The 24,537-nt window shown below is 29.7% G+C and overlaps 1 protein-coding gene and 2 long non-coding RNA genes across 5 annotated transcripts; 2 read left to right on the top strand and 1 right to left on the bottom strand.

Annotated features, from left to right (window-relative positions):
- Positions 1-1,081: 1,081 nt before the first annotated feature.
- Positions 1,082-21,668, bottom strand: LOC142228420 (neutral amino acid uniporter 4). Of its 3 annotated transcripts, XM_075298852.1 has the most exons (7): positions 21,340-21,668; positions 21,233-21,276; positions 4,815-5,077; positions 4,389-4,749; positions 3,873-4,330; positions 1,796-1,971; positions 1,082-1,716 (listed from the first exon to the last, which is right to left on the bottom strand). In XM_075298852.1, the coding sequence occupies exons 3-7, from the start codon at positions 4,907-4,909 to the stop codon at positions 1,469-1,471; spliced, it is 1,338 nt and encodes a 445-aa protein (XP_075154967.1). In that variant the 5' UTR covers positions 4,910-5,077; positions 21,233-21,276; positions 21,340-21,668; the 3' UTR covers positions 1,082-1,468. The 3 variants fall into 3 exon arrangements, with proteins under 3 accessions (XP_075154967.1, XP_075154965.1, XP_075154966.1); XM_075298850.1 differs by lacking the exon at positions 21,233-21,276; XM_075298851.1 differs by lacking the exons at positions 21,233-21,276; positions 21,340-21,668 and adding an exon at positions 14,698-14,844.
- LOC142228423 (uncharacterized) lies at positions 5,250-6,212 on the top strand. The gene is made up of 2 exons (XR_012720161.1): positions 5,250-5,916; positions 5,974-6,212. It is a non-coding gene; the product is annotated as an uncharacterized LOC142228423 (long non-coding RNA).
- On the top strand, positions 6,764-8,046 carry LOC142228422 (uncharacterized). Its single transcript, XR_012720160.1, has 3 exons — positions 6,764-7,115; positions 7,181-7,507; positions 7,572-8,046. It is a non-coding gene; the product is annotated as an uncharacterized LOC142228422 (long non-coding RNA).
- Positions 21,669-24,537: the final 2,869 nt, after the last annotated feature.

The raw sequence follows: 24,537 nt of genomic DNA, 5'->3' as shown, positions 1-24,537 counted from the left end.
CATAGGGCTGCCACTATACCTAATCTACCTTACCTAACCTAGTGTTATTTTGCCAAACCATTAATTTTCCTTTTCTGAAACAGTAAACATATTTAACCCTTATACTACGTTGTGGTCATTTGATGACCCATATCGTATTGTTCAACACCGCATATCTTACTGTTCGAATATAATTAACAATTTCTATCACTCAGTGCATTAATTGGTAACATATGCTCAATTCATGTTGAGCGGTAAGAACTTTTAATTATAATCCAAAAGTAACAAATTCGGTGATGAAAAACACGACCTAATACCCAACGTAGTATAAGGGTTAACCGAACCTAAGCGCATTAGCTTATGTTCGTTTAGGCTACAAACTGAGGCCCTGCGTCCTCGTCATAGTTCATCATGATATGAATACAGTAAAGATATGAAGACAGCGGAGGAAAATCGTCGGCATTATTCGTTCCACGAGCGCCCTCCTTAGCCAGTGCATCTGCTTTTTCATTTTCCTTTATTCCTGTTTCTCATATTTTGTCCCGTGAGAACCCTAAACACTCTACAACCGCGGCTGACTACCTTAGCCGTTGCCCAAAGCCGTTTATGTATCAGCACTACCTCAATGTAAATTCAAATCTATCTAGAAATTTAAAATTTTTGATTTTCAAAGATATGTTGCCATAGGTTTATCCAAACTTTATTTCTAGGCAAAGTTTTTTTTCAGATCTTATACATATATTTATTTTCTATAGAAAATACGATAACAGTAGAATTTGATTTCCGCAAACAGTCAAAAGCCATTGCATGCATTAAGCAAATATTGTAATTTTTCTCTCGTTGCGGACGAGGTCATCGAATGGACAATCACTTTTTGTTCTTAATAAACTTCAAATGTTGCACACACTCAAGGTTAGAAATAAAGAAGTTTTTCTTTGTTTGGCTGTAGTGTTAATTAAAACCAGATTAAACTTGGACTTGTACTTGTTACCATCAACCATAGCAAGGCTAAAAGGTTGTGTGACCAGTTACTCGATTCTCATCCATAGGTAATTAGACAAAGTCAGATACTTTTCCTTTTATTGTAATTACGGAACAAATATTCAATATTTATGTACATTTTTTTTATTGTTTTATGGCAAGATGTTGTTTTTTTGTTTTGTTTTTGCAGCTTAAAGAAATGTTTACAATAGCTTAGATATACATATAATTGTGGTGATTAGTAGACAGATTTATAAAAACAAAGAATAAGTACTTAATAGTTACAAAAATGAGAATAATCGTTTAATTACGGTATGATGAATTGTTTCAAACAAAAAAGTAAAATAAACTTAATTCTATATACAATAGACTTACGCATATAAATATACATATAGATATCACTATTTTGTTGTTGTTGTTTTCAATATACAAATCATCACATATCATTACAATAGACTCTTCCGTTACAATGAGACGAGAGAAAACCCGATCCGCCTTGTTGAAATCCCTACTCCTCTTGGAAAGCTTTAACAATTTCTCGAATACTTTGATATGTTCCGCTTACAACTCCCAATAGGGCTATTATCAAAATGGCCATATTCTTTACATAAACCCATGTGCCTAGACCCTTGGGTGTTTGGGCGCGTACCACAAAATCAATAAATACAGGAAATATGAATGCCAATGAGGTTGAACAAAGAGCACCAATGAGAGAGATAAACAAATGCAGTTCAGGAACTAATAAAGCAACACCAACTGAAAGATGAAAACATTAAATTATTAAGATTAGGCTATGGCCTATGGAAATTGGCTAAAAATATTAGATATTACTTACATGTCATTAAGACCATTATGAAGCGAAAGACCACCTGAATGGTAATGGGTCGTTGTTGGGCACATGCCATATTATGTTTCATGGGTGGCCATAATATTTTCATCATAACAAAGAATTGTATGGGATAGCCAAAGAAAACACCCAAAGCCGCAGAAATTTTTACAGCTTGCGATAGTCTGGAAAAGAAAAAAGTAGGATTATAATATTACAGGGATAATAAAACTAAAAATCATTTTCAATAGTGGAAAATCGTTCTTGAAATTGTATAATCTTCTAATTAGACTAATTGATTTCTTACGGGGAAGAAAAGTCTGTCAAAAGTACACCCAAAGAAATTTTTTAGTAGAAACATCAGAAAAATCTGCTAAAACAGCAAAAAGTCTGCTGAAAAAGGGAAAGCAGTCACTGTTTGCTGAAATAGCAAACAATTTTTAAAGGTCGATTACACTAAAACATGTCTTAATTTGGCTTAAACAAATAAAAATTACAACTTGGGGGCGATCATAACACACTTAAAACAACATTTTTTGAATATCTATAGTATTTGTTCAAAAATCTGAATATTTATCAAAGTGAGGCTGTTATTGGGGAAAAATTTCATTGAGCTTAACATGGAATCGGGCAGCACTCAGTGATAAGAGAGAAGTTCACCAATGTGTTATTACAATGAACTGAATAGTCTAAGTGAGCCTGATACATCGGGCTGCCACCTAACCTAACCTAACCTTGGGGGAAAATTTATAACCTAGACCCGGAAGTAAAGGGTGATTCTTTTGAGGTTAGGATTTTCATGCATTAGTATTTGACAGATCACGTGGGATTTCAGACATGGTGTCAAAGAGAAAGATGCTCAGTATGCTTTGACATTTCATCATGAATAGACTTACTAACGAGCCACAACGTCGAGTTTTCAGTGAATGGGCCCTAGAAAAGTTGGCAGAAAATCCGCTTTTTTATCGACAAATTTTGTTCAGCGATGAGGCTCATTTCTGGTTGAATGGCTACGTAAATAAGCAAAATTGCCGCATTTGGAGTGAAGAGCAACCAGAAGCCGTTCAAGAACTGCCCATGCATCCCGAAAAATGCACTGTTTGGTGTGGTTTGTACGCTGGTGGAATCATTGGACCGTATTTTTTCAAAGATGCTGTTGGACGCAACGTTACGGTGAATGGCGATCGCTATCGTTCGATGCTAACAAACTTTTTGTTGCCAAAAATGGAAGAACTGAACTTGGTTGACATGTGGTTTCAACAAGATGGCGCTACATGCCACACAGCTCGCGATTCTATGGCCATTTTGAGGGAAAACTTCGGAGAACAATTCATCTCAAGAAATGGACCGGTAAGTTGGCCACCAAGATCATGCGATTTGACGCCTTTAGACTATTTTTTGTGGGGCTACGTCAAGTCTAAAGTCTACAGAAATAAGCCAGCAACTATTCCAGCTTTGGAAGACAACATTTCCGAAGAAATTCGGGCTATTCCGGCCGAAATGCTCGAAAAAGTTGCCCAAAATTGGACTTTCCGAATGGACCACCTAAGACGCAGCCGCGGTCAACATTTAAATGAAATTATCTTCAAAAAGTAAATGTCATGGACCAATCTAACGTTTCAAATAAAGAACCGATGAGATTTTGCAAATTTTATGCGTTTTTTTTAAAAAAAGTTATCAAGCTCTTAACAAATCACCCTTTACAAAAATATAATAGCAGACATCGACTGCTGTTTTAGCAGACTTTTTTCTATGAGTATTGGAGAATTTGTAAAAATTTTAGACTTTAAAGTCTTACACAACGGATGTTCGGGAACAAAAATATTTTTGTTCCAATATTCAAGTTATAGAAAGGGGTCAGCAAAAATTTTGTTTATTTTTAATTTGAGAAAATTTCAGATTTTGGACCAAACACAAGACATAACCTTAATAATTATTATTTTTATTTAGTCCAAACTAAACCATGTATGGAACAATTAAGCTCAAATACTAGGTGGGTGTACTAAATTCTTTTCGATTCGGAACAAATTTAGTTATGGTTATCAATAAATTATATAAAAATCTAAAAATATCGCCATATACTCACTTGTCATTGGGATCCAAATTCAATGTAATACTACCCTCAACATCTTCACCCCATTTGGTATAGGATACAAAACCGGTGAACATAAATAAAACTGTTATGAAAAACAAGGATATATTTAGGACACCAAGACGTCTATCGAAATGTCTTGGTTCCTTCATCGAATTGCGTATGGGTAAAATTAAAGCAATGCCTTCGTATGAGAATAATGCTGTACCAAAGAATAATGCGAGTTGTGAGCCTGACGTAAACATTTTGCGTTCAGTTGGTGAGGGTATGGGACCATCTAGGAAAGCTAAAGTCAACGTGGCCACCAAACCAAAGAGTAAAGCAAAATTTGCAAGGGCAGACACGGGGGAAATATACTTTAGATTGGTCAACAATGATGGTATCATGGCTGGTAGAAGGCACAACAACATGGTGAAACTTAAGCTAATATTTATGCCATAGCTGTTGAGGATCTGAAAATATAAAATTCATTTGAGGAAAAAATTTGTATAAAAAATTAATAGAATTTACCTGATGCAAATTCTCTGTGATGAATACGAAATAAATCGAACAAAACCCAAATTGGGTAATACACAAAAACATTTCCACCACTAATTTCATAATTTTTGACAGACGTCGAAATGGTACTGGCCCAGCCTCAAAACATTTCTCAATAGTGTCGGGATAATCGTAGAAGGTAGCGGTTTTACTTTTTTCCACAGCCAAAATTGAACCTTTGATCAACATTTGTTCACAATGGACACAGACAACAGCGATAATGGGCAATAGAATACTGGAACCAATAATGCCACCATTTTTATAACAATCACCCATAGCAAAGAGACCAGCTCCCACACTGCCCTTAAATAAATGTACTGCAGCTTCATAGACACTAGAAATTGAGAGATAATTTATTAAAATTTGAACATATAAAAAACAACGCTTCTACTCCTTCACCTTGTCTTGTGCCTGGTCTTTGTTGATGCTTCTACATCTTGACTATCATTGGGATCGCTGGGTTTATCATCTCCACTTGTTATAGGTATACCCATAGTGCCGATCTTAATTATCCCTGTGAATGGGGTGACCAAGGGAATTTCGCTTTGTTTGATTTGTTGTTTTTATTGTGTGCTTCTTCTTCGCTTATGTATTGACATTTAGGACCAGCCTTCGTTTTTTCCTCGTTTCCAATAGAATGATAGTTAATTTGGTAAAAAAATCTTTGAAAATAAATTAAAAAAAAAAAAATCAAAAGTTAATATGGGATTTTATTCCTATATAGCCATAAGCTACACTATTGTCTTGTCACAAGAACCGTTAACGGTTATTTGCTCTCATAGATCTGATTGAGAGCGTCGTGAGAATGAGAATAATAGCACAGACATTTCCCAATAAACACAGGATGAGCGTTTTTCAAATGCAACACCTTTTCAGTTTGAGGGTAAATTTCATTTTCAACATAAATTCAACTTGACTTGAAACAGCTCATCTTCAATACATCTTCAAATTGTTTGCGAATTACAACCAATTTGGCAAAATGTTGACGAAAGCTTTGAAAATGTGTTGAAGATAATTGGAGAAAACTTTTACAAAATACTACCCTGAAATACAACGAAAAAACCACATGGTTTTCAATACTACTTTGGACAACAAAGTTCGTGGAAGAAATACAAAAATGTGGAAATTTTTTAATAATCAATTGAAATTGCTTATACCCTGCCAACATTTTTTGAATTTGGGGACTCTTTTGAGAATCCCCACTACGTCGAAAACAATCATATACGACATCAAAAACTCGTCGGAAAAGCGCCGTCACTACCCTGCCAGCATTTCAAAGTTCCATTTCAACCTCATCGTTACCACAGACTCGTAAATGTCACTTCAACCATCATGAAAAGGTACATCAAAAAGTACATGCAAGTAATTTGCCATCCCTACTGTTAAAAAAGCCAATTTTTTTTTGTGAAACGCCAAGCGCAACCAGCTTGTTATATTTTAATTAAATAAAAACGAAAATAAAGTTCTGAAAACATAGATTATACGCTTAAAATTGTGAAAGGTATATTGGTGAACAATTTGGTGATTTTCCAAATGGAATAAAGTGATTGTTTTTCAGATATTTTACAGACACGCCGCCTCCATGGAATAAAAACACTGGTTGATAGACGCAGCAACATGTAACTCGCTACTTGTAACTCAACATCATCATTTATGCCAAAAATTATGTTAAATGTAATGTGATAGTGGTATAAATGTTATATTTTTAAGAATTTGTAAATGTTTAATCAAATTAATAAATATCTAAACAAACGTGTTTTACTCGACCACAATGATTCTTTTACAACTATCTTAAAATGCACATTTTCTGATTGTTTGGAGGGTCCCTTATTGGCGTCGTTCTAAATTGATCTATAAAGGCACCTAATAATTGCACTCATGGGAAACATTTTTGTAGTAACTTGGCGTGGTACAACTTCTCAATAGTGACGGCGCTTTTCCGACGAGTTTTTGATGTCGTATATGATTGTTTTCGACGTAGTGGGGATTCTCAAAAGAGTCCCCAAATTGAAAAAATGTTGGCAGGGCTATTGAGAAGTTGTACCACGCCAAGTTACTACAAAAATGTTTCGCATGAGTGCAATTATTAGGTGCCTTTATAGATCAATTTAGAACGACGCCAATAAGGGACCCTCCAAACAATCAGAAAAAGTGCATTTTAAGATAGTTGTAAAAGAATCATTGTGGTCGAGTAAAACACGTTTGTTTAGATATTTATTAATTTGATTAAACATTTACAAATTCTTAAAAATATAACATTTATACCACTATCACATTACATTTAACATAATTTTTGGCATTAATGATGATGTTGAGTTACAAGTAGCGAGTTACATGTTGCTGCGTCTATCAACCAGTGTTTTTATTCCATGGAGGCAGCGTGTCTGTAAAATATCTGAAAAACAATCACTTTATTCCATTTGGAAAATCACCAAATTGTTCACCAATATACCTTTCACGATTTTAAGCGTATAATCTATGTTTTCAGAACTTTATTTTCGTTTTTATTTAATTAAAATATAACAAGCTGGTTGCGCTTGGCGTTTCACAAAAAAAATGGCTTTTTTAACAGTAGGGATGGCAAATTACTTGCATGTACTTTTTGATGTACCTTTTCATGATGGTTGAAGTGACATTTACGAGTCTGTGGTAACGATGAGGTTGAAATGGAACTTTGAAATGCTGGCAGGGTAATAATTGGTAAGTAAAACTAAAACACGAAATGAAAACTTTAAGGAAGTCACTAAACTCAAATCTCTTTGCAGACAACTAAAATATTTGGATGCTGATTCTTGGACACTTATCGAGAGAAAGTTTCCAAAAATCAAAGTACAACCAAAAAAACTTGGTATTTATGCTTTTCCATATCAACAACTACTGGATGATAATTCGCATCACATCGACAGTTTAATTTACATCGCAACATCGGTTTAATTTGTTATTTTGTGAATTGAAATTGCTGGAAATTTATTCCAATTATCTGGTCATCAAGTTCCTGAAAATTGCCAGTATTTTAATAACAACAATTTTGTAACACCAACGTTCTTGAGGAAATCACGAAGTACGTGGTCAGTTGGAAGAAATACAAATTGGTAAGTCAAAATAAAAAGTGAAATGAAAACATAATGGAAATCACAAAACTCGATTGTTTTGCAGAAAACTAAAATCATTGGATGGTATATTCTTGGAAGATGTTGGCCGATGAAAAACCGATGAAGGAAACAACAAAGAAAAGTTTTCAGAAAACTTACAAAGTGCAACCAATTAAAACAAAGTGCAACAATTCCTATATCAAGAACTTCTGGATGAAAATATGCATTTTACATCAATTTACATCCCGTCATCAGTTTGATATTTTGTGATTTCCTCTTGCTGGAATCTATTCTAACACACAAGCCAGCAAGTTCCCCGATAGTAATTATTTCAAATTGCCAGCATATTAAAAAATAGTTATTTGACACCAACATTGTATTGTATTGTATAATATTCATAGTTTTATTCATTAATACGTTTAATAAGATAATTACATTTTGATTGGTATTATATTATTATTTTTATATATTATTAATGTTATTTTTAAGATTATTATATTTGTTAACGAAAAAAAATAATAAAATTTACAAAATCCCTAGATATTTAGTATTGACTTTCAGTTAGAACTAGGATTGACTTTCATACAAATTGTGGTTTGAAAGTATTCGCAACAATGCTAATTTTTTATTTTTCTCACATTGAAAACTGTTTGAGAAATTATTGAGTAGCGATACATTTCAATTTGAGGATTACAATTGAGAAATTATTGCTATTGTGTTGAATTTTACTGTTGAGGGTAATGTCTGTTTTTTGTTGAGAACGCGATTTTCTCAACAATTTCTCAACTTGAACATTACCCTAATCCTTTGAAAAAATGTTTGAAAAATTATTGAATTTTAGTATTTTTCAAACGTTTGTGTTTATTGGGTTATTGTTGTTATCGATTAACGATTGCTCAATGGAAACAATCGTGATGTGTAAAATCGGCAATGACATGATAGATTAAAATGTAAATACGACCGTAATCTTGGCCGAGTCTTTTTTAAAGAACCTTCACCGTGTATTCCATTAACGAAATTTTGTTGAAGACTCAAAATGATATATTATGAACCTAAGCATGGTGAATAATGAAAATCTTTAATATGGAAAATTTACCTAAAATATAGACCAATAAGGCACTTTTAACATACGAACAATATAAATCAATATATTCAATTAATTGCAGAATTAAAAAATTAATTGATTCGATTACTTTTTAATTGAAAAAAGAATTTTTTATTTGACTATGTTACTTTCGTGCAGAAATAAAATTATAATTATAAATTATTGCTCGAATTTAATTTAATTTTATTTCTGCATGAAATTAACATAGTCAAATTTTTTGTATATCGAATCCATAGATTTCGTTTTGCCTTCTCTGTAATTATAGCGAGCGACTTGACAAAAAAGTACTCGTATTTGCAAGAATAATGCATACAAGTGTTTTAAAAAGGGATTTTTTTTACACAAAAACATTTATTGTAATATTGTGACAGGTTGCAAAACATACGCCAATCAATGGGGAAATAATTAATCATTGTTTTAGCGGCGTTCATATGACATACAGAACAATGGAGTGAAAATCAGTTACGAACTGGTTTTAATGTGCCAAAAATAAGATGAACCTGTACGTCTGAAATCAATTGTAAGTAATTATAAAGTGAAATAACAATCTGGAACTCTAGCGAGGAAATAAAAAAAATTGAATTGATATAATTAGCACTTTAATTTTCTTTGTTGCGATCACAAAATACTTTACAAGGTTTTATTTAACGTATATTATAATTAAAAATACAAATATTTGTATGTCATAAAATGTTTTCAAATACAATCTTTAGGGAAAATTTTTGCTATTAATATCATATTCATTATTAATATTAATAATAATTAATATGAATACCAGAAATGCCAGAAAATTGATTTTATTTCAACATTAATCCAATGTAATTTTCTTATTTGTAAGTCAGAATGTTTCCATTTCAGAATGTCAGAAGTCAGAATGTTTCCATCAGGGTACTTTAATTTCTAAACCGCTCGTCTGACAGATCTATTCCTGTGACAGTTCATTTTATAATTTACAAGTTTTCAAAAGCATGTTGATCTATTGCATTCAGAAATAAAGTGCAAGAGCGATGCACACAAAAAGTTAGACACACAGAAAAAAATAATACCAAAATATTTCCAATTAAAAAGTTAATTGAAGTTGAAAATTTTTTCAATTAATAAATTAATTGATACAATTAACTTTTTAATCATGATAGAAACATTAAGTTAATTAAGTCAATGATTGAAATTTTTAAAAATTTTAATTAAAAAATTAATTGATACAATTAACTTTTTAATCAAATTCGAAAGGTGTTAAATTTTTTTACTGTCTGGTAGACTGGTAAAATTCTTGATGTTTTGATAGATTTTGCGAATTATTCCTCTCCAACTAAGAAGTTCTTCACAAATTTTCTATAGAAATAAAATTTTGACAAAATTTTCTATGGAAAAAATTTTGACAAAATTTTCTATAGAAATAAAATTTTGATAAAGTTTCCATAGAAATAAAATTTTGCCAAGGAGGTCAGTGGAAAATTTACACCTTCTATTGGTCTCCAGAACTCAAATTTCAAACTTTTCGGCCGCAAAATATGGAGAATCTAATAGGACCCAGCGGCGTCGCACTCAGCACCACGGTTGCCACAGTTGGTAGAATTCTACCAAACGTGGAAGATTTTCTACTGTCTGGTAGATTGGTAAAACTCTTGAATTTTGGTAGATTTTGCGAATTTGCTACAGAAATAAAATTTTTACAAAATTTTTTAAAGAAATTCAATATTTGACACATTTTTCTATAGAAAAAATTGACAAAATTTTCTATAGAAATAAAATTTTGACACATTTTTCTATAGAAATAAAATTTTGATAAAAATTTTCTATAGAAATAAAATTTTAATAAAAATTTTCTATAGAAATAAAATTTTGACAAAATTTTCTAACGAAATTCAAATTTTGACAAAATTTTCTAAAGAAATTCAAATTATGACAAATTTTCTATAGAAATAAAATTTTGACAAAATTTTCTATAGAAATTCAAATTTTGACAAAATTTTCTATAGAAATTCAAATTATGACAAAATTTTCTAATAAGAAATAAAATTTTGACACATTTTTCTATAGAAATAAAATTTTGACAACATTTTTTATAGAAATAAAATTTTGACCAAATTTTCTATAGAAATAAAATTTTGATAAAGTTTTCCGTAGAAATAAAATTTTGAGAAAATTTTCTATAAAAATAAAATGTTGACAAAATTGTCTATAGAAATAAAGTAACGACAAAATTTTCTGTAGAAATTCAAATTTTGACAAAATTATCTAAAGAAATACAAATTTTGACAAAATTTTCTATAGAAATGAAATATTGACAAATTTTGTCAAAATTTTCTATAAAAATAAAAGTTTTCCACAGAAATAAAATTTTGATAAAGTTTACGATAGAAATAAAATTTTGAGAAAATTTTCTATAAAAATAAAATGTTGACAAAATTGTCTATAGAAATAAAGTAACGACAAAATTTTCTGTAGAAATTCAAATTTTGACAAAATTTTCTATAGAAATAAAATATTGTCAAATATTGTCAAAATTTTCTATAGAAATAAAATTTTGACAAAATTTTCTAAAGAAATTCAATATTTGACACATTTTTCAAAGAAAAAAATTTGACAAATTTTTCTATAGAAATAAAATTTTGACAAAACTTTCTATAAAAATAAAATGTTTACAAAATTTTCTATAGAAATAAATTTTGACAAAATTTTCTATAGGAATAAAATTTTGACAAAATTTTCTATAGAAATAAAATTTTGACAAAATTTTCTATAGAAATAAAATTTTGACAAAATTTTCTATAGAAATAAAATTTTGACAAAATTTTCTATAGAAATAAAATTTTTATAAAATTTTTTATAGAAATAAAATTTCGTACAAATTTTCTATAGAAATAAAATTTTAATAAAGTTTTCCGTAGATATACAATTTTGAGAAAATTTTCTATAAAAATAAAATATTGACAAAATTGTCTATAGAATAAAGTAACGACAAAATTTTCTGTACAAATTCAAATTTTGACAAAATTATCTAAAGAAATTTTTTGACGAAATTTTCTATAGAAATAAAATATTGTCAAATTTTGTCAAAATTTTCTATAGAAATAAAATTTTGACAAAATTTTCTATAGAAATAAAATTTTGACAAAATTGTCTATAGAAATAAAATTTTGACAAAATTTTCTATAGAAATAAAATTCGACAAAATTTTCTATAGAAATAAAATTTTGACAAAATTTTCTATAGAAATAAAATTTTGACAAATTTTGCCATAGAAATAAAATTTTGACAAAATTATCTAAAGAAATTCAAATTTTGACAAAATTATCTAAAGAAATTCAAATTTTGACAAAATTTTCTTAGAAATAAAATTTTGACAAAACTTTCTATAAAAAAAAAAAAAATTTTACAAAATTTTTTATAGGTTAGGTTATGTGGCAGCCCGATGTATCAGGCACACTTAGACTATTCAGTCCATCGTGATACCACAGTGGTGAACTTCTCTCTTATCACTGAGTGCTGCCCGATTCCATGTTAAGCTCAATGACAAGGGACCTCCTTTTTATAGCCGAGTCCGAACGGCGTTCCACATTCCAGTGAAACCACTTAAAGAAGCTTTGAAACCCTCAGAAATGTCACCAGCATTACTGAGGTGGGATAATCCACCGCTGAAAAACTTTTTGGCCTTGTGTATGCAAGGCGGGCATGCTAACCATTGCACCACGGTGTCTCCCTTTTTATAGAAATAAAATTTTAACAAAATTTTCTATAGAAATAAATTTTTGACAAAATTTTCTATAGAAATAAAATGTTGACAAAATTTTCTATAGAAATAAAATTTTGACAAAATTTTCTATAGAAATGAAATTTTGACAAAATTTTCTACAGAAATAAAATTTTGACAAATTTTCCATAGAAATAAAATTTTGACAAAATTTTCTATAGAAATAAAATTTTGACAAATTTTCCGTAGAAATAAAATTTTGACAAAATTTTCTATAGAAATTCAAATTTTGACAAAATTATCTAAAGAAATTCAAATTTTGTCAAAATGTTCTATAGAAATAAAATATTGACAAAATTTCCTCCTCTACTTGCAACAAACATTTTTTCCTCTGTTGGTTAAGCTACTCTTGTAGTTTAGTCAACGCAATGGGTTTTAAGCTGAGATCAAAACAATAAATATGATTGAAGTACAAACCAACAATAACAAAACAAAACGAATGAAATAAAATTTTGACAAAAATTTCTATAGAAATAAAATTTTGACAAAATTTTCTATAGAAAAAAATTTTGACAAAATTTTCTATAGAAATAAAATTTGGACAAAATTTTCTATAGAAATAAACTAACGACAAAATTGTCTATAGAAATAAAAGTTTGATTTTTAAAGTTTCGTAAATTTTCAAGGACAAAACGTCTGCATTGGAAAGTTTATCGACTTTTGGAAAATAAAAAAAAATAACTTTATATCAAAGAAATTCATCTTCTATGCAAAGAAAAATTCAGATGCGTATTTTAAGGCCATGAAATATTTGGCCTCACGACAGTATTTTTTTAGTGGTGGCATCGATACGAAATTTCAATAATTATTACTAGCCCAATTCTCAATAACAACTCCCTGGAAATTTTTCCCTATTCCCTTTTCCCTTATTCTAAACCAAATTCGAAAATGGGAAATTTTCCCTTGGGGAAAAATTGGTATTACAAATGACAATAAAAAGAGAAAACCGATGACATTTTTTGGGAATAATTCCCCCAAAAAAATCAAGGGAGTTGTAACCAAAATGCATCATTTCTTTGTTAAATTAAAATTGATGATGGGATGCATCCAACTACCGAATGCTTATCTCATGGTCACAGATCTGTACATATTTTAAAAATTCTTTTATATAGAAAAAAAGGTTTTACATTTAAACTATAATATCCCTTCCTATTTTAATGTGGGCGCTTGTTTCTGAAAGGAGCAATAATGCGAACATGTGTCCCGCGTTTTGATGAAATATATCCAATTCGGGCATAGGTGTTCTTTAAATATATTTATGACTTCTTTATGAATTTTGTTCAGGCTACTCTGGGCCACAGATATGTCTCGATCTTTTCCTACGCCCTTTTTGGTAGCCACCTTCGACAAAGAAGCGTAGCGCCTAATCTTACTAGTGGAGATAATCCAAAAGACTTGCGTTGAGGTGGAATGTGGGCGCCTAATACATCCAACAGGTATTTGAAGGCTGGATTATATACCCTGTAATATTGTATCACAATGGACTGAATGGGCTATGTGAGTCCGAATCAAATCGGGCTGCCACTTTAACCCTTTAAATCCCATGAACTAAGTAACAATCTCTGTACACACCCAGAGAAGGAATATGATCACCTCAAACATGTTTTAAGAGCAAAATGTTATTTTTGGGTGGTGACCATGTAACATGGTTTTCGCAGCCATGTTATTTTCTCGGAAATCATGTATCTGATTTCGGCAAGCAGGTTATATTTGACGAGAAAATAACATTTTAGTGACAAACATGTTACATGGTCACCATACAAAAATAACAGTTTGCTCTTGAAACATGTTTGAGGTGATCATATTCCTTCTCTGCGTGCAAGTATGTAGTTACAACGTTTCAGGCAACTCAAGTGGGTTAATGGCATCGCGTAGCTTTCTCTTTTCTATCCTTTAGACCTTGTTACGTTGATACGCCTCTCCTCAGCTACTACCATAAACACGGCACTAAACATTTTTGACGTGTTTTGCGTTTAACTCAACTTTTACATCAATTTAATACAATTTCAATTCAAAATTTTAATATTAAAAATTTATTAAAACAAAACAGTTGAAGTAAAACAGCTGACTTCGAATACTCTGAATTATTTCTCCCATGTTATTCCCTTCCCCTACTGTTTAGAATAGGAGGATTTTATTCCCGGGGAAATGAATTCCCAGGGAACACATTCCCTAGGGAATATTCAGAATTGGGCTACAAATATTTTATTTTAAAACGCATGACAGGTACCGGCTTTGTTTGCTGAATAATGTAAAATGAAAACGTAAATTCAACAAAAATTCACTATTAAAAAAAAGAAAGACCAATATTAAGAATATACTATAATTTACGTTGTTTAAATTTGCATCGCCAAATAAACACACACACACACACACACTTAATTTTCACTCCGTTAGACCGCGTATTTAAAAAGGGTCAAGCACTTTAAATTTTACTCTAGACTATGTATTTCTCAATAGATCCGTTCATTTGTTGTATGTCTGAATGATTTTGAAGTCTAGAGTGCTCTCTGAATTAAAATGTGCTTTTATATTTTTCTTGCAATTTTTATGGTACATTAATCACGTCCTGTAAGTTTTAAGTCGCACTAGCTGGTTGTTAAAAATATTCAAAAATTGTTTATTGTTAACAAATTTGTTAAAAGCCATTTTTAAAATAACGCAAAAGGTCGCACATTTTGTCATGTTTTCTATGACGACTTGAGAAATGAGTCAAATGATGTGAAAATTTTGAACTAATCTGGATGAGAGGAGGCGCAATAAAACTGGTCGCTAAAGAATTTATTTCAATGTCAAAAAGACGTTGAGTCCAACGACTGAAAGACCGGAATTACCGTAAATTATTAAAAAGGAAACGAAATTGTTTGCAATATTGTTGAGCTCTTTAACGATGCCTTCGAACATAGTAGTTAAAAATTCAAAAATTTCAGTAAATTCTCATTATTTTAGCAACGCATTATGGAAATCTCCTAAAGCGCGATACGGTCAAAATTTGGTCAAGGGAAAACGCGTGTAACTCGGTGAAATCGTTTATTTAAAAAATCAAATTAAATTTCTTTTTCAAGTTCAATTAGTATAAAATTCAGGAAAAATATTCAGTTAGGCTTTCGCTTTTCCAAATCCGAATTGCCGGGCCTCACGCTTGACACCTGCCATCAGATTTTGTACAGCCACCTTGTCCACATTCTTCGCCGCAGAAAGCCAGATTGCCTTGAACTGCTGCTCGTCCTTAGCAGTTTTTTTGGTCTTCTTTAGGTTCCGCTTGACAATAGCCCATTATTTCTGAATTGGGCGGAGCTCTGGCGTGTTGGGAGGGTTCTTGTCCTTGGGAACCACCTGCACGTTGTTGGCGGCGTACCACTCCATGGCCTTTTTACCGTAATGGCAAGATGCCAAATCCGGCCAAAATAGTACGGAACAACCGTGTTTCTTCAGGAAAGGCAGCAGACGTTTATTCAAACACTCTTTCACGTAAATTTCTTGGTTGACAGTCCAGGAAGCTATGAAAATGCTGCTTTTCAAGCCACAGGTACAGATGGCTTGCCAAACCAGATATTTCTTTGCGAACTTTGACAGTTTTATGTGCTTGAAAATATCTGCTTCCTTTCTCCTTCCTTTTGCCGTATAAAACTCCTGTCCCGGAAGCTGCTTGTAGTCGGCTTTGACGTAGGTTTCGTCGTCCTTACCACGCAGTCAAACTTCGTCATCATCGTCGTGTACAGCCTCCGGGATCGCGCTTTGGCCGTCGTATTTTGTTTATCAACGCGATTTGGAGTTACTACCTTCTTGCAAGTCGATAGTCCGGCTCGTTTTTTGGCTCGATGCAAGGTTGTAGACGATGCACCCAGCTTATTTGCGGCATCTCGAAGAGAAGTTAGGGTTTCGCTTGAAACTACCGGCAACTCTCTTTGTCGTCTCAGCGGCTTCCGGTTTTCGATTTCCCCCCGATCCAGACTTCCTGGCTGTCGACAAACGTTCCCCAAACACTTTAATTACATTTGTAACGGTTGATTTGGCAACTTTTAGCGATTTTGCCAGCTTTGCGTGCGAGTAGCTCGGATTTTCGCGATGCGCGAGCAAAATTTTGATACGCTGCTCTCCTTGCTTGGACGGCATTTGGACAACTGAAGAGTGAATTCCAAAATCAAAATAGGAGCAACATTCTATACACACACCTTCAAAATGAGGGGTGTTCAGGTTTTTTAAATGCAAAATTGAAAGAAATACGTCAAGTTTATATTGACCAAATTTTGACCGTATCACCCTTTAAAATGGAATACAATTTACTTAAATTTTCAATTTACTTTTTTCCGTGTATGAGCGAGTAGGGACCATTGGTCGTTACGGCGGTTCATTGCGGCGGCGCTTTAGTTCTGGTGTCTTCTTTGGCAAGTAAACCCGATAACTGCTCAATTTGTGGAATGGTGAGAAAACCAAAATCGGCCACTTTCACACTCAAAAAAGGGAACTATATAAGACACTAAAGCCAATTTAATTCTTTTTATGTTTCAATTTAATTCGATTATTATGTTTTGAGAAAGTTTTCTTTACTTTAATAATATTTTGCGTACGTAAGTTAAATAAACTAAAAAAAGAGAGAACAGTTATACAAAAATGAAGCAAATAGTTCAGAACCTCTTAAAATGTTTAAATTTGACCAATAATGCGACCATCTTGAACTTCATATAGCCCTAAAGACATTTTTGCAATTGTGAACTTCTAACCACGGTTGCCACTCGAGCCAAAAATAATCTACCTATATTTTAAGAAATTTTTACCAAAAACTACCAAAGAAAAAAATCTTATTTTTCAGAATTCTATTTTTATCGATAATTTGAAAAAGTTTATCAAAATTTTGTTTCTATAGAAAATTTTGTCAAAATTTTCTTTCTATAGGAAAACTTGTCAAAATTTTATTTCTATAGAAAATTTTGTCAAAATTTCATTTCTATAGAAAAATTTTGTCAAAATTTTATTTCTATAGAAAATGTTGTCAAAATTTTCTGTCTATAGGAAAACTTGTCAAAATTTTATTTCTATATTTTTTGTCAAAATTTTATTTCTATAGAAAATTTTGTCAAAATTTTATTTCTATAGAAAATCTTGTCAAAATTTTATTTCTATAGAAAAAAAACTCGTGCGAAAATTGAACTAAATTTTATTACTTCACATTTAGAGATTTCCACAAAGCGTTATTGTACTTTTTAACTGAAGTTCACGAAAGTACATTCTCTTATAAAAGACAAAAATGAACTAAAAATAAAGAGGAAAATCATTTAGCACCAAATCTAGACCATTTTAAGTTAAATTTAGTGTTAGTTTAACTACGGATTTTTGTCTGTGTAATTGTGTCTAAAAAATTTTCTTGAATTATTCGAAAAATATTTACTATTTTTTTTTGTGAATTCTGCGGTTTATAAAATTAACCTAAATTCTCTAAAATTAATTAAAATTTTCCTTCCTGGTAGTCAAAAGTCAACCCTGTATTTCACTAAAGCCAATTTAACTTTATTTTAGTTCATGGAATTATTACGTTTGGGAGCAAGTTTCCTTTTCTCTAATAATTTTTTGCTTACGTTAGTTAAAGAACTAAAAACGGTAAAAATTATACACGAATGATACTAAAGACATTCTTGCAATTTTGAACATGATTTTTTTCCTTCAATCTACAACATTTTCTTTAACATGTGAAAAAAATTATTTATGGCTAATAAATTTTGTTGAATTGAATATTATTTACTTATTTTTGTGATACCGCCGTGATGTCAGCGTTTGTAATAGTTTTTAGTTAAAATTTTCTAAAATGAATCTAAATTTTCTAAAATTAACCAAAATTTTTCTTCCTCGTGGGTTCATTGTTTTTGCAGTGTATGTTTCAAGTAAAAACGTCCTTAAAATAAAGTGTTGAAACCTTCTCCTATTTATAAACGCTTTTTTTTGCTTTGTAGTCAAGATACAAAAAGTCAACAAATTTAAAGACAATTTCATTAATTTTGAAGAATTTCTCAGAATTATTACAGCCAAGTTGACCTTACACAGAAAAAAAAAAAATTCACGAAATTTTTTCCAATTAAAGTCTTAATTGAGTTTTAAAACATATTGAATAGAAAGTTTAATTGATTCAAAAAATTTTTTAATTGAAACAAAAATCAATCTTAAAAAAATAATAGTATCAATAAATTTTTCAATTGGATCAATAAATTTTTCAATTGGATCAAATAATTTTTTAATTGATACTATCATTTCTGTGATTGAAGATATTTCAATTAAAAAATTAATTGAATCAATTAATTTCGTGAGTAAATCAGAATCTAATGAAGACGACTTCATTAGAAAGAGAATCGAGTTTTGAACAAGGAAAAAACTTTTTATCAGGGAAATGATAAGCAATATTCTGATTCGCATTTGAAGGACATTAAATCTTTGGCTTCACGACAATTTTTGTTCAGTGTATGATTATGTACAGTAGGTATGCTTATAAACACCCCAGCATAAATAACGTCGCCAAAAAAGTAGTGAAAGTGTTCTTTTTGGAGCCGGAAGTGTTTCAAAATTGGTTCAAAAGCGATGAATTTAACATGGGTTTGTCAGAGGACGGATGTCCACTATTTCAACAGCTGTTGCACTGGATTTGCATCACTTTTTAATTCCGTGATTTGGATTAATACTTTGCCAAGTAAATAATTTATATACTTTTTTATGATTTTAATCCATCCTAACGCTTGTCTGAAACATTCGACCTGAAATATTTTCAAAAATTCGCAATTTTTCTACATTTGATTTAGCATTTTTTTTTCATCGAAATTGAAATAATTTCTACCATTTTATTAACTCTTACTCTGTTTTTAACCAACTTGAAACAAAAAAAGTTAAAATTACCCATTAAAAATATGAAAATAGCGAGTTATAATAATCCAAAAGAACTTCCTGTGTACACGGATGAAAAAGACTGTTTTTCATATGTTTGGCTATAAACATTATATGTTTGGAACACAAATTTTTAAACACAATATTTTTGAGTGCAAGCATATAATGTTCATAAACTAGCATAACATGTTTGGGACATATATGTTAATATGTTAGAACATATTATGTTTGGGACATAAAATGTTTGTAAATATAATATGCTTGGATGCAAACATATATTAATTTAGAAATAGCCTATAAACATATATATGTTTAGTAGCTTGGAGCGCTATTTAACAGGGAGCGATATTGAATTAAGTTGGTGGTTGTTGCTTGTTATTACAAAATGAACATTTTATTTTTCCTTGGGCAATTGATCAGCTACTTCTTTGATCCTTACAAACTGTGTGGTCCGCTGTTCGAATTCCCGTCCGGCAAAAGGTAAAATTAAAATAAAAAAAAATCATAAAATTGAATAATTTCTTCTACAATGTTTGTATTACAGAAAAAGGTGCTAAGAACTAAAAAATCTCGTGGAAGTGAGAAAGATGTGAGGGAATATACAATTGGGCAGAAACAAAATTTTGAGCATTCAGGTCGAAAACCTATGTTGTTAGCACCTATATTACCTGTTTATTTTCATAATTCATTATGATTGTAAATATATAAATAAATAAATAAAATTTTGAGCACAATATTGTTTGGGAGAATTTTTTTAAGCATATAATATTTTTGGGTGTAAAATGCTTCCAAACATATTATATGGTCATATAATAACATATTGTTTTTTGGAAGACAACATTATTGAATTTGGATGCAAAAATACAAAATGTTTGGAACTTAGACTACCCAAACATATATTGTTTAGACCAATATGCTTTCAAACATATTATATATTGGAAGAGATCAAACATATAAATGTTTGGGCAATACCCAAAAATGTATATGCTTGAAGCAAAATATGTTTAGGAGTATATGTTACAGAAGCGATTTTTTGTGAGGGTGTAGTTAAAATAAAGAACATCTTTGGGAGGAAATTTTTTGAAAGTGCTTTTAAAATTCTGTCTTTGGAACATCTTCCAAATATTTTTGCTGGGACATTCTTATAAGAAAAAATGTATATAAGAAAATTTAGCAAAACATTGAGCTTCTTGGCAATAAAATAAACAATTTGACAACCACGGCAGATAACAATCTCCGTATAAATACGTTTTTCATAAGAAACTTTGGTTATGTTTTTTTTTTTTATTTAAAATTCTTGAGTTTAGGTTTAAGAAACCTATGTTGAATATAATATAAATTTTCCATAGAATTATTATAACAATACTATTATTTAGTCTAACATTTATGAATTGCGAAGAAAAACCACCTTAGGGAAAATTTCCCCATATTTTGTGGTAATTTATGAGTTTCGCATTTATTTTTGTTTATGGCTCATTTATTATGGGAAAAATACTTCATAGCTTCTACACCCAGAAAAAAAGGGCTCTAATGCCAACTGAACTTTATTTTAGTTCATGAAGATTAGTTGATTTTAGTTAAATTTGTCACAATACGAGTAAATGTTCCTTAGTTGAATAATTTTTTGCTAACTTTAATGACATGAACTAAAAACAAGAAAAAAAGTTGTATACAAATATAGTGCACAATTTTACTAAAAAATAAAATAGTTCCTATTTTCCTAAAATGGCAGAAGTTTGCTTAAATTGAGTTCATAAGTCTCTCAAATGAGTAAATTTTACTAAAATTGTACCTGTCATGAACTTCGTATAGCGCTAAAGACATTTTAACAATTTTTAAATCCAATTTTTTCTTTCAACATATGAAATTTTCTTAAACAAGAGAAAAAAATTAATTATTTTTAATAAATTTTCTTCAATTTGACAAAAAGTATTAACTTATTTGTAACATGTTGCAATTAGAAAACAATTTTAGTTAAAATTTTCTAAAATAAACCTACATTTTCTTCCACGCTGGGTTCACTTTTTTTTGGGTGTAGTTTATCTATGAAAAATACAATATTTTAATTTTTTGTTTATTACACTTTGGGAAAACACATATACATACACAGCTTTTATCACAAAATAAATATTCAGCAGCTTGCTATTAGTTAATTATTTTTAATTCAATTAATTCGTCTAGTAATTATTTCAGGAATTTCACTCTCAGTACATTTTCGATTCGATTTTAATGTTTTGTAATAGTAAAAAAAATTTACTTTTTTTTCTTTAAATCAAAACTATACTGATTATATCCGTAACGTATTGTTAACCGTACCGATCATCGCGAATGAGCAAGAACGACTCAAAGCTTGAAAACTTGGCCAAGACTTTGAAAACTGGTAAACAAAAAACGAAACAATTTCAGTGGCAGCGATCACTACCGGCTGCAGCAACGATTTGACTTGTTGTGATTTGAGTTACGTAGTAGATGTAAGTTAATGGAGTAAATTAATACAATATAGATATGAAAATAAACAAACAAAAAAAAAACTTAACAAAAACAAACCGATTCAAATAGAATTTACACTAAAATCATGCGCTGTCATTAAAAAATATCAGCGCCGATAATAATGACAGGAATAGTAATCATAAATGCGAGGACATAAATTTAATCTGGGACATTGGGATTATACTATATTATACGCATGTCAATATGTTTTCTTTTCTGATAATAAAATTGCGTACGATTGTAAGTTGATAATAATAAGAATTTTATTCGGATAACTAGCTATTGACTATCAAATTTTATTGCGAATTTTGTTGTATTATTGTAATCGCATTAGTTTATGATCATTCGTTTACGTTATTGCAACCAATGCATGCAGCTTAGATGCAATACAAGTAGTACTGTTAATAGTAATATATCTATGATATATGTGACTCAAAATTATATATTACTTCCGAGCAATTCAACTAAATCGAGCCTCTTTTTTTACATGTATAGACTGCAGCGTTGATTAAGTTGAAACTTTTGTGCTTTTTTTTTGATACATTTCGAGTGCCAAAAGCACCGTGGTACGACAGCGAGCCATTTGGTAATTTTTCATCACAATTACTCTATATAGAGTAATTCTGCCCCAAAATGTGAACGTTTCTCAGATATCAACTCTACTCTAAAAATTATAAATAGCGGACATTGAAGAAATAAACATATTCCCAAATGAGGATATTTTAGTTTTTATTACAGGATCTCAACATTTTTAACAAAATTGTCTATAGAAATAAAATTTTTGACAAAATTTTCGATGGAAATAATATTTTTACAAAAGTTTCTATAGAAATAAATTGTCGACAAAATTTTCTATAGAAATAAAATTTTGACAATATTTTCTATAGAAATAAAATTTTGACAAAATTTTCTAGAGAAATAAAATTTTGACAAAATTTTCTATAGAAATTAAAATTTGATTTTTTTTCAATTTTTTGAATTCGTCTTTATTAGTCTGTTTTTTTTTTTTTTTTAATATAATTACAATGCTTGAATGAGATTTTATCTTTTAGATATTGCTACAAATAAGATTTTTCATCAGTGATATTAACAATATGTTTTAATCTATATTTATCTATACATTATCAAAGGGAAAAATTAGGATAAAACCTTTATCTACATTTTCATAAACAATTCAAATATTTTGAAATATGTATGACTATACAGGGATATTAAAGGAATAGCCACGATAAACATACGACTACCAATTTGATAATTCTAATGATTGTGGTATTAATAAAAGTCTTATTCACTGCAAGACCTTATCAGCGGATAAGGAGAATATTTTGCTTTGTTCTGGTAATTGGAATTAAGCATAACAACAAATTCTTCCAATTTCATGTATCCTGTTTCGTTGTGGAGTAGAGATGTAGAGTATCTCCAATGCTCATTATTTTTCATATTTAGGCATTTGTTTTGAAGAACTTGCAACTTTTTCAAGTGCGACTTTGCTGCTTTGCACCAAACTGGGCACGCGTATGCGATAGTAGGTCTAATTAAATAAAATTTTGACAAAATTTACTATAGAAATAAAATTTTTACAAAATTTTCTAGAGAAATAAAATTTTGACAAAATTTTCTATGGAAATAAAATTTTGACAAAATTTTCTAGAGAAATAACATTTTGACAAAATTTTCAAGAGAAATAAAATTTTGACAAAATTTACTAGAGAAATAAAATTTTGACAAAATTTTCTATAGAAATAAAATTTTGACAAAACTTTCTATAGAAATAAAATTTTGACAAAATTTTCTATAGAATAAAAATTTTGACAAAATTTTCTATAGAAGTAAAATTTTGACAAAATTTTCTAGAGAAATAAAATTTTGACAAAATTTTCTATAGAAATAAAATGTTGACAAAATTTTCTAGAAGAATAAAATTTTTCCTATAGAAATAAAATTTTGACAAAATTTCCTATAGAATCAAAATTGGACAAAATTTTCTATAGAAATAAAATTTTGACAAAATTTACTATAGAAATAAAATTTTGACAAAATTTTCTATAGAAATAAATTGTTGACAAAATTTTCTAGAAGAATAACATTTTTCCTATAGAAATAAAATTTTGACAAAATTTCCTATAGAATAAAAATTGGACAAAATTGCTCTATGGAAATAAAATTTTGACCAAATTTCCTACAGAATAAAAATGTTGGCCAAAATTCCTATAGAATAAAAATTTTTGACAAAATTTTCTATGGAAATAATATTTTTACAAAAGTTTCTATAGAAATAAATTGTCCACAAAATTTTCTATAGAAATAAAATTTTGACAAAATTTTCTAGAGAAATAAAATTTTGACAACATTTTCTATAGAAATAAAATTTTGACAACATTTTCTAGAGAAATAAAATTTTGACAAAATTTTCTAGAAGAATAACATTTTTCCTATAGAAATAAAATTTTGACAAAATTTTCTAGAAGAATAACATTTTTCCTATAGAATTTTGACAAAATTTCCTATAGAATAAAAATTAGACAAAATTTTCTATGGAAATAAAATTTTGACAAAATTTCCTATAGAAATAAAATTTTGACAAAATTTTTTATAGAAATAAATTTTTGACAAAATTTTCTATAGAAATAACATTTTGACATGATTTTCTATAGAAATAAAATTTTGACAACATTTTCTATAGAAATAAAATTTTTACATAATATTCTATAGAAATAAAATTTTGCAAAATTTTCCAAATCCGTCTAGATTTAAATATACGTATACTTTTACAAGAGTCTTTAAATTTGATACTATGTAATTTTAGCACCTTTT

This window comes from Haematobia irritans, chromosome 3 (genome assembly GCF_050003625.1).
Source record: "Haematobia irritans isolate KBUSLIRL chromosome 3, ASM5000362v1, whole genome shotgun sequence".
Taxonomy (NCBI): domain Eukaryota; kingdom Metazoa; phylum Arthropoda; class Insecta; order Diptera; family Muscidae; genus Haematobia; species Haematobia irritans.
The sequence above is the reverse complement of the archived record's forward strand: the minus strand, read 5'-3'. Positions and strand labels throughout refer to the sequence as shown.

What these genes read in the sequence shown, in the direction of transcription:
- LOC142228420 (XM_075298852.1), bottom strand. Translation starts at nt 4,909, where the DNA reads ATGGGTATACCTATAACAAGTGGAGATGATAAACCCAGCGATCCCAAT. An exon ending in AAGACCAGGCACAAGACAAG is followed by an intron (nt 4,750 to 4,814) that starts GTGAAGGAGTAG and finishes CTCAATTTCTAG; the next exon opens with TGTCTATGAAGCTGCAGTAC. An exon ending in TCACAGAGAATTTGCATCAG is followed by an intron (nt 4,331 to 4,388) that starts GTAAATTCTATT and finishes TTATATTTTCAG; the next exon opens with ATCCTCAACAGCTATGGCAT.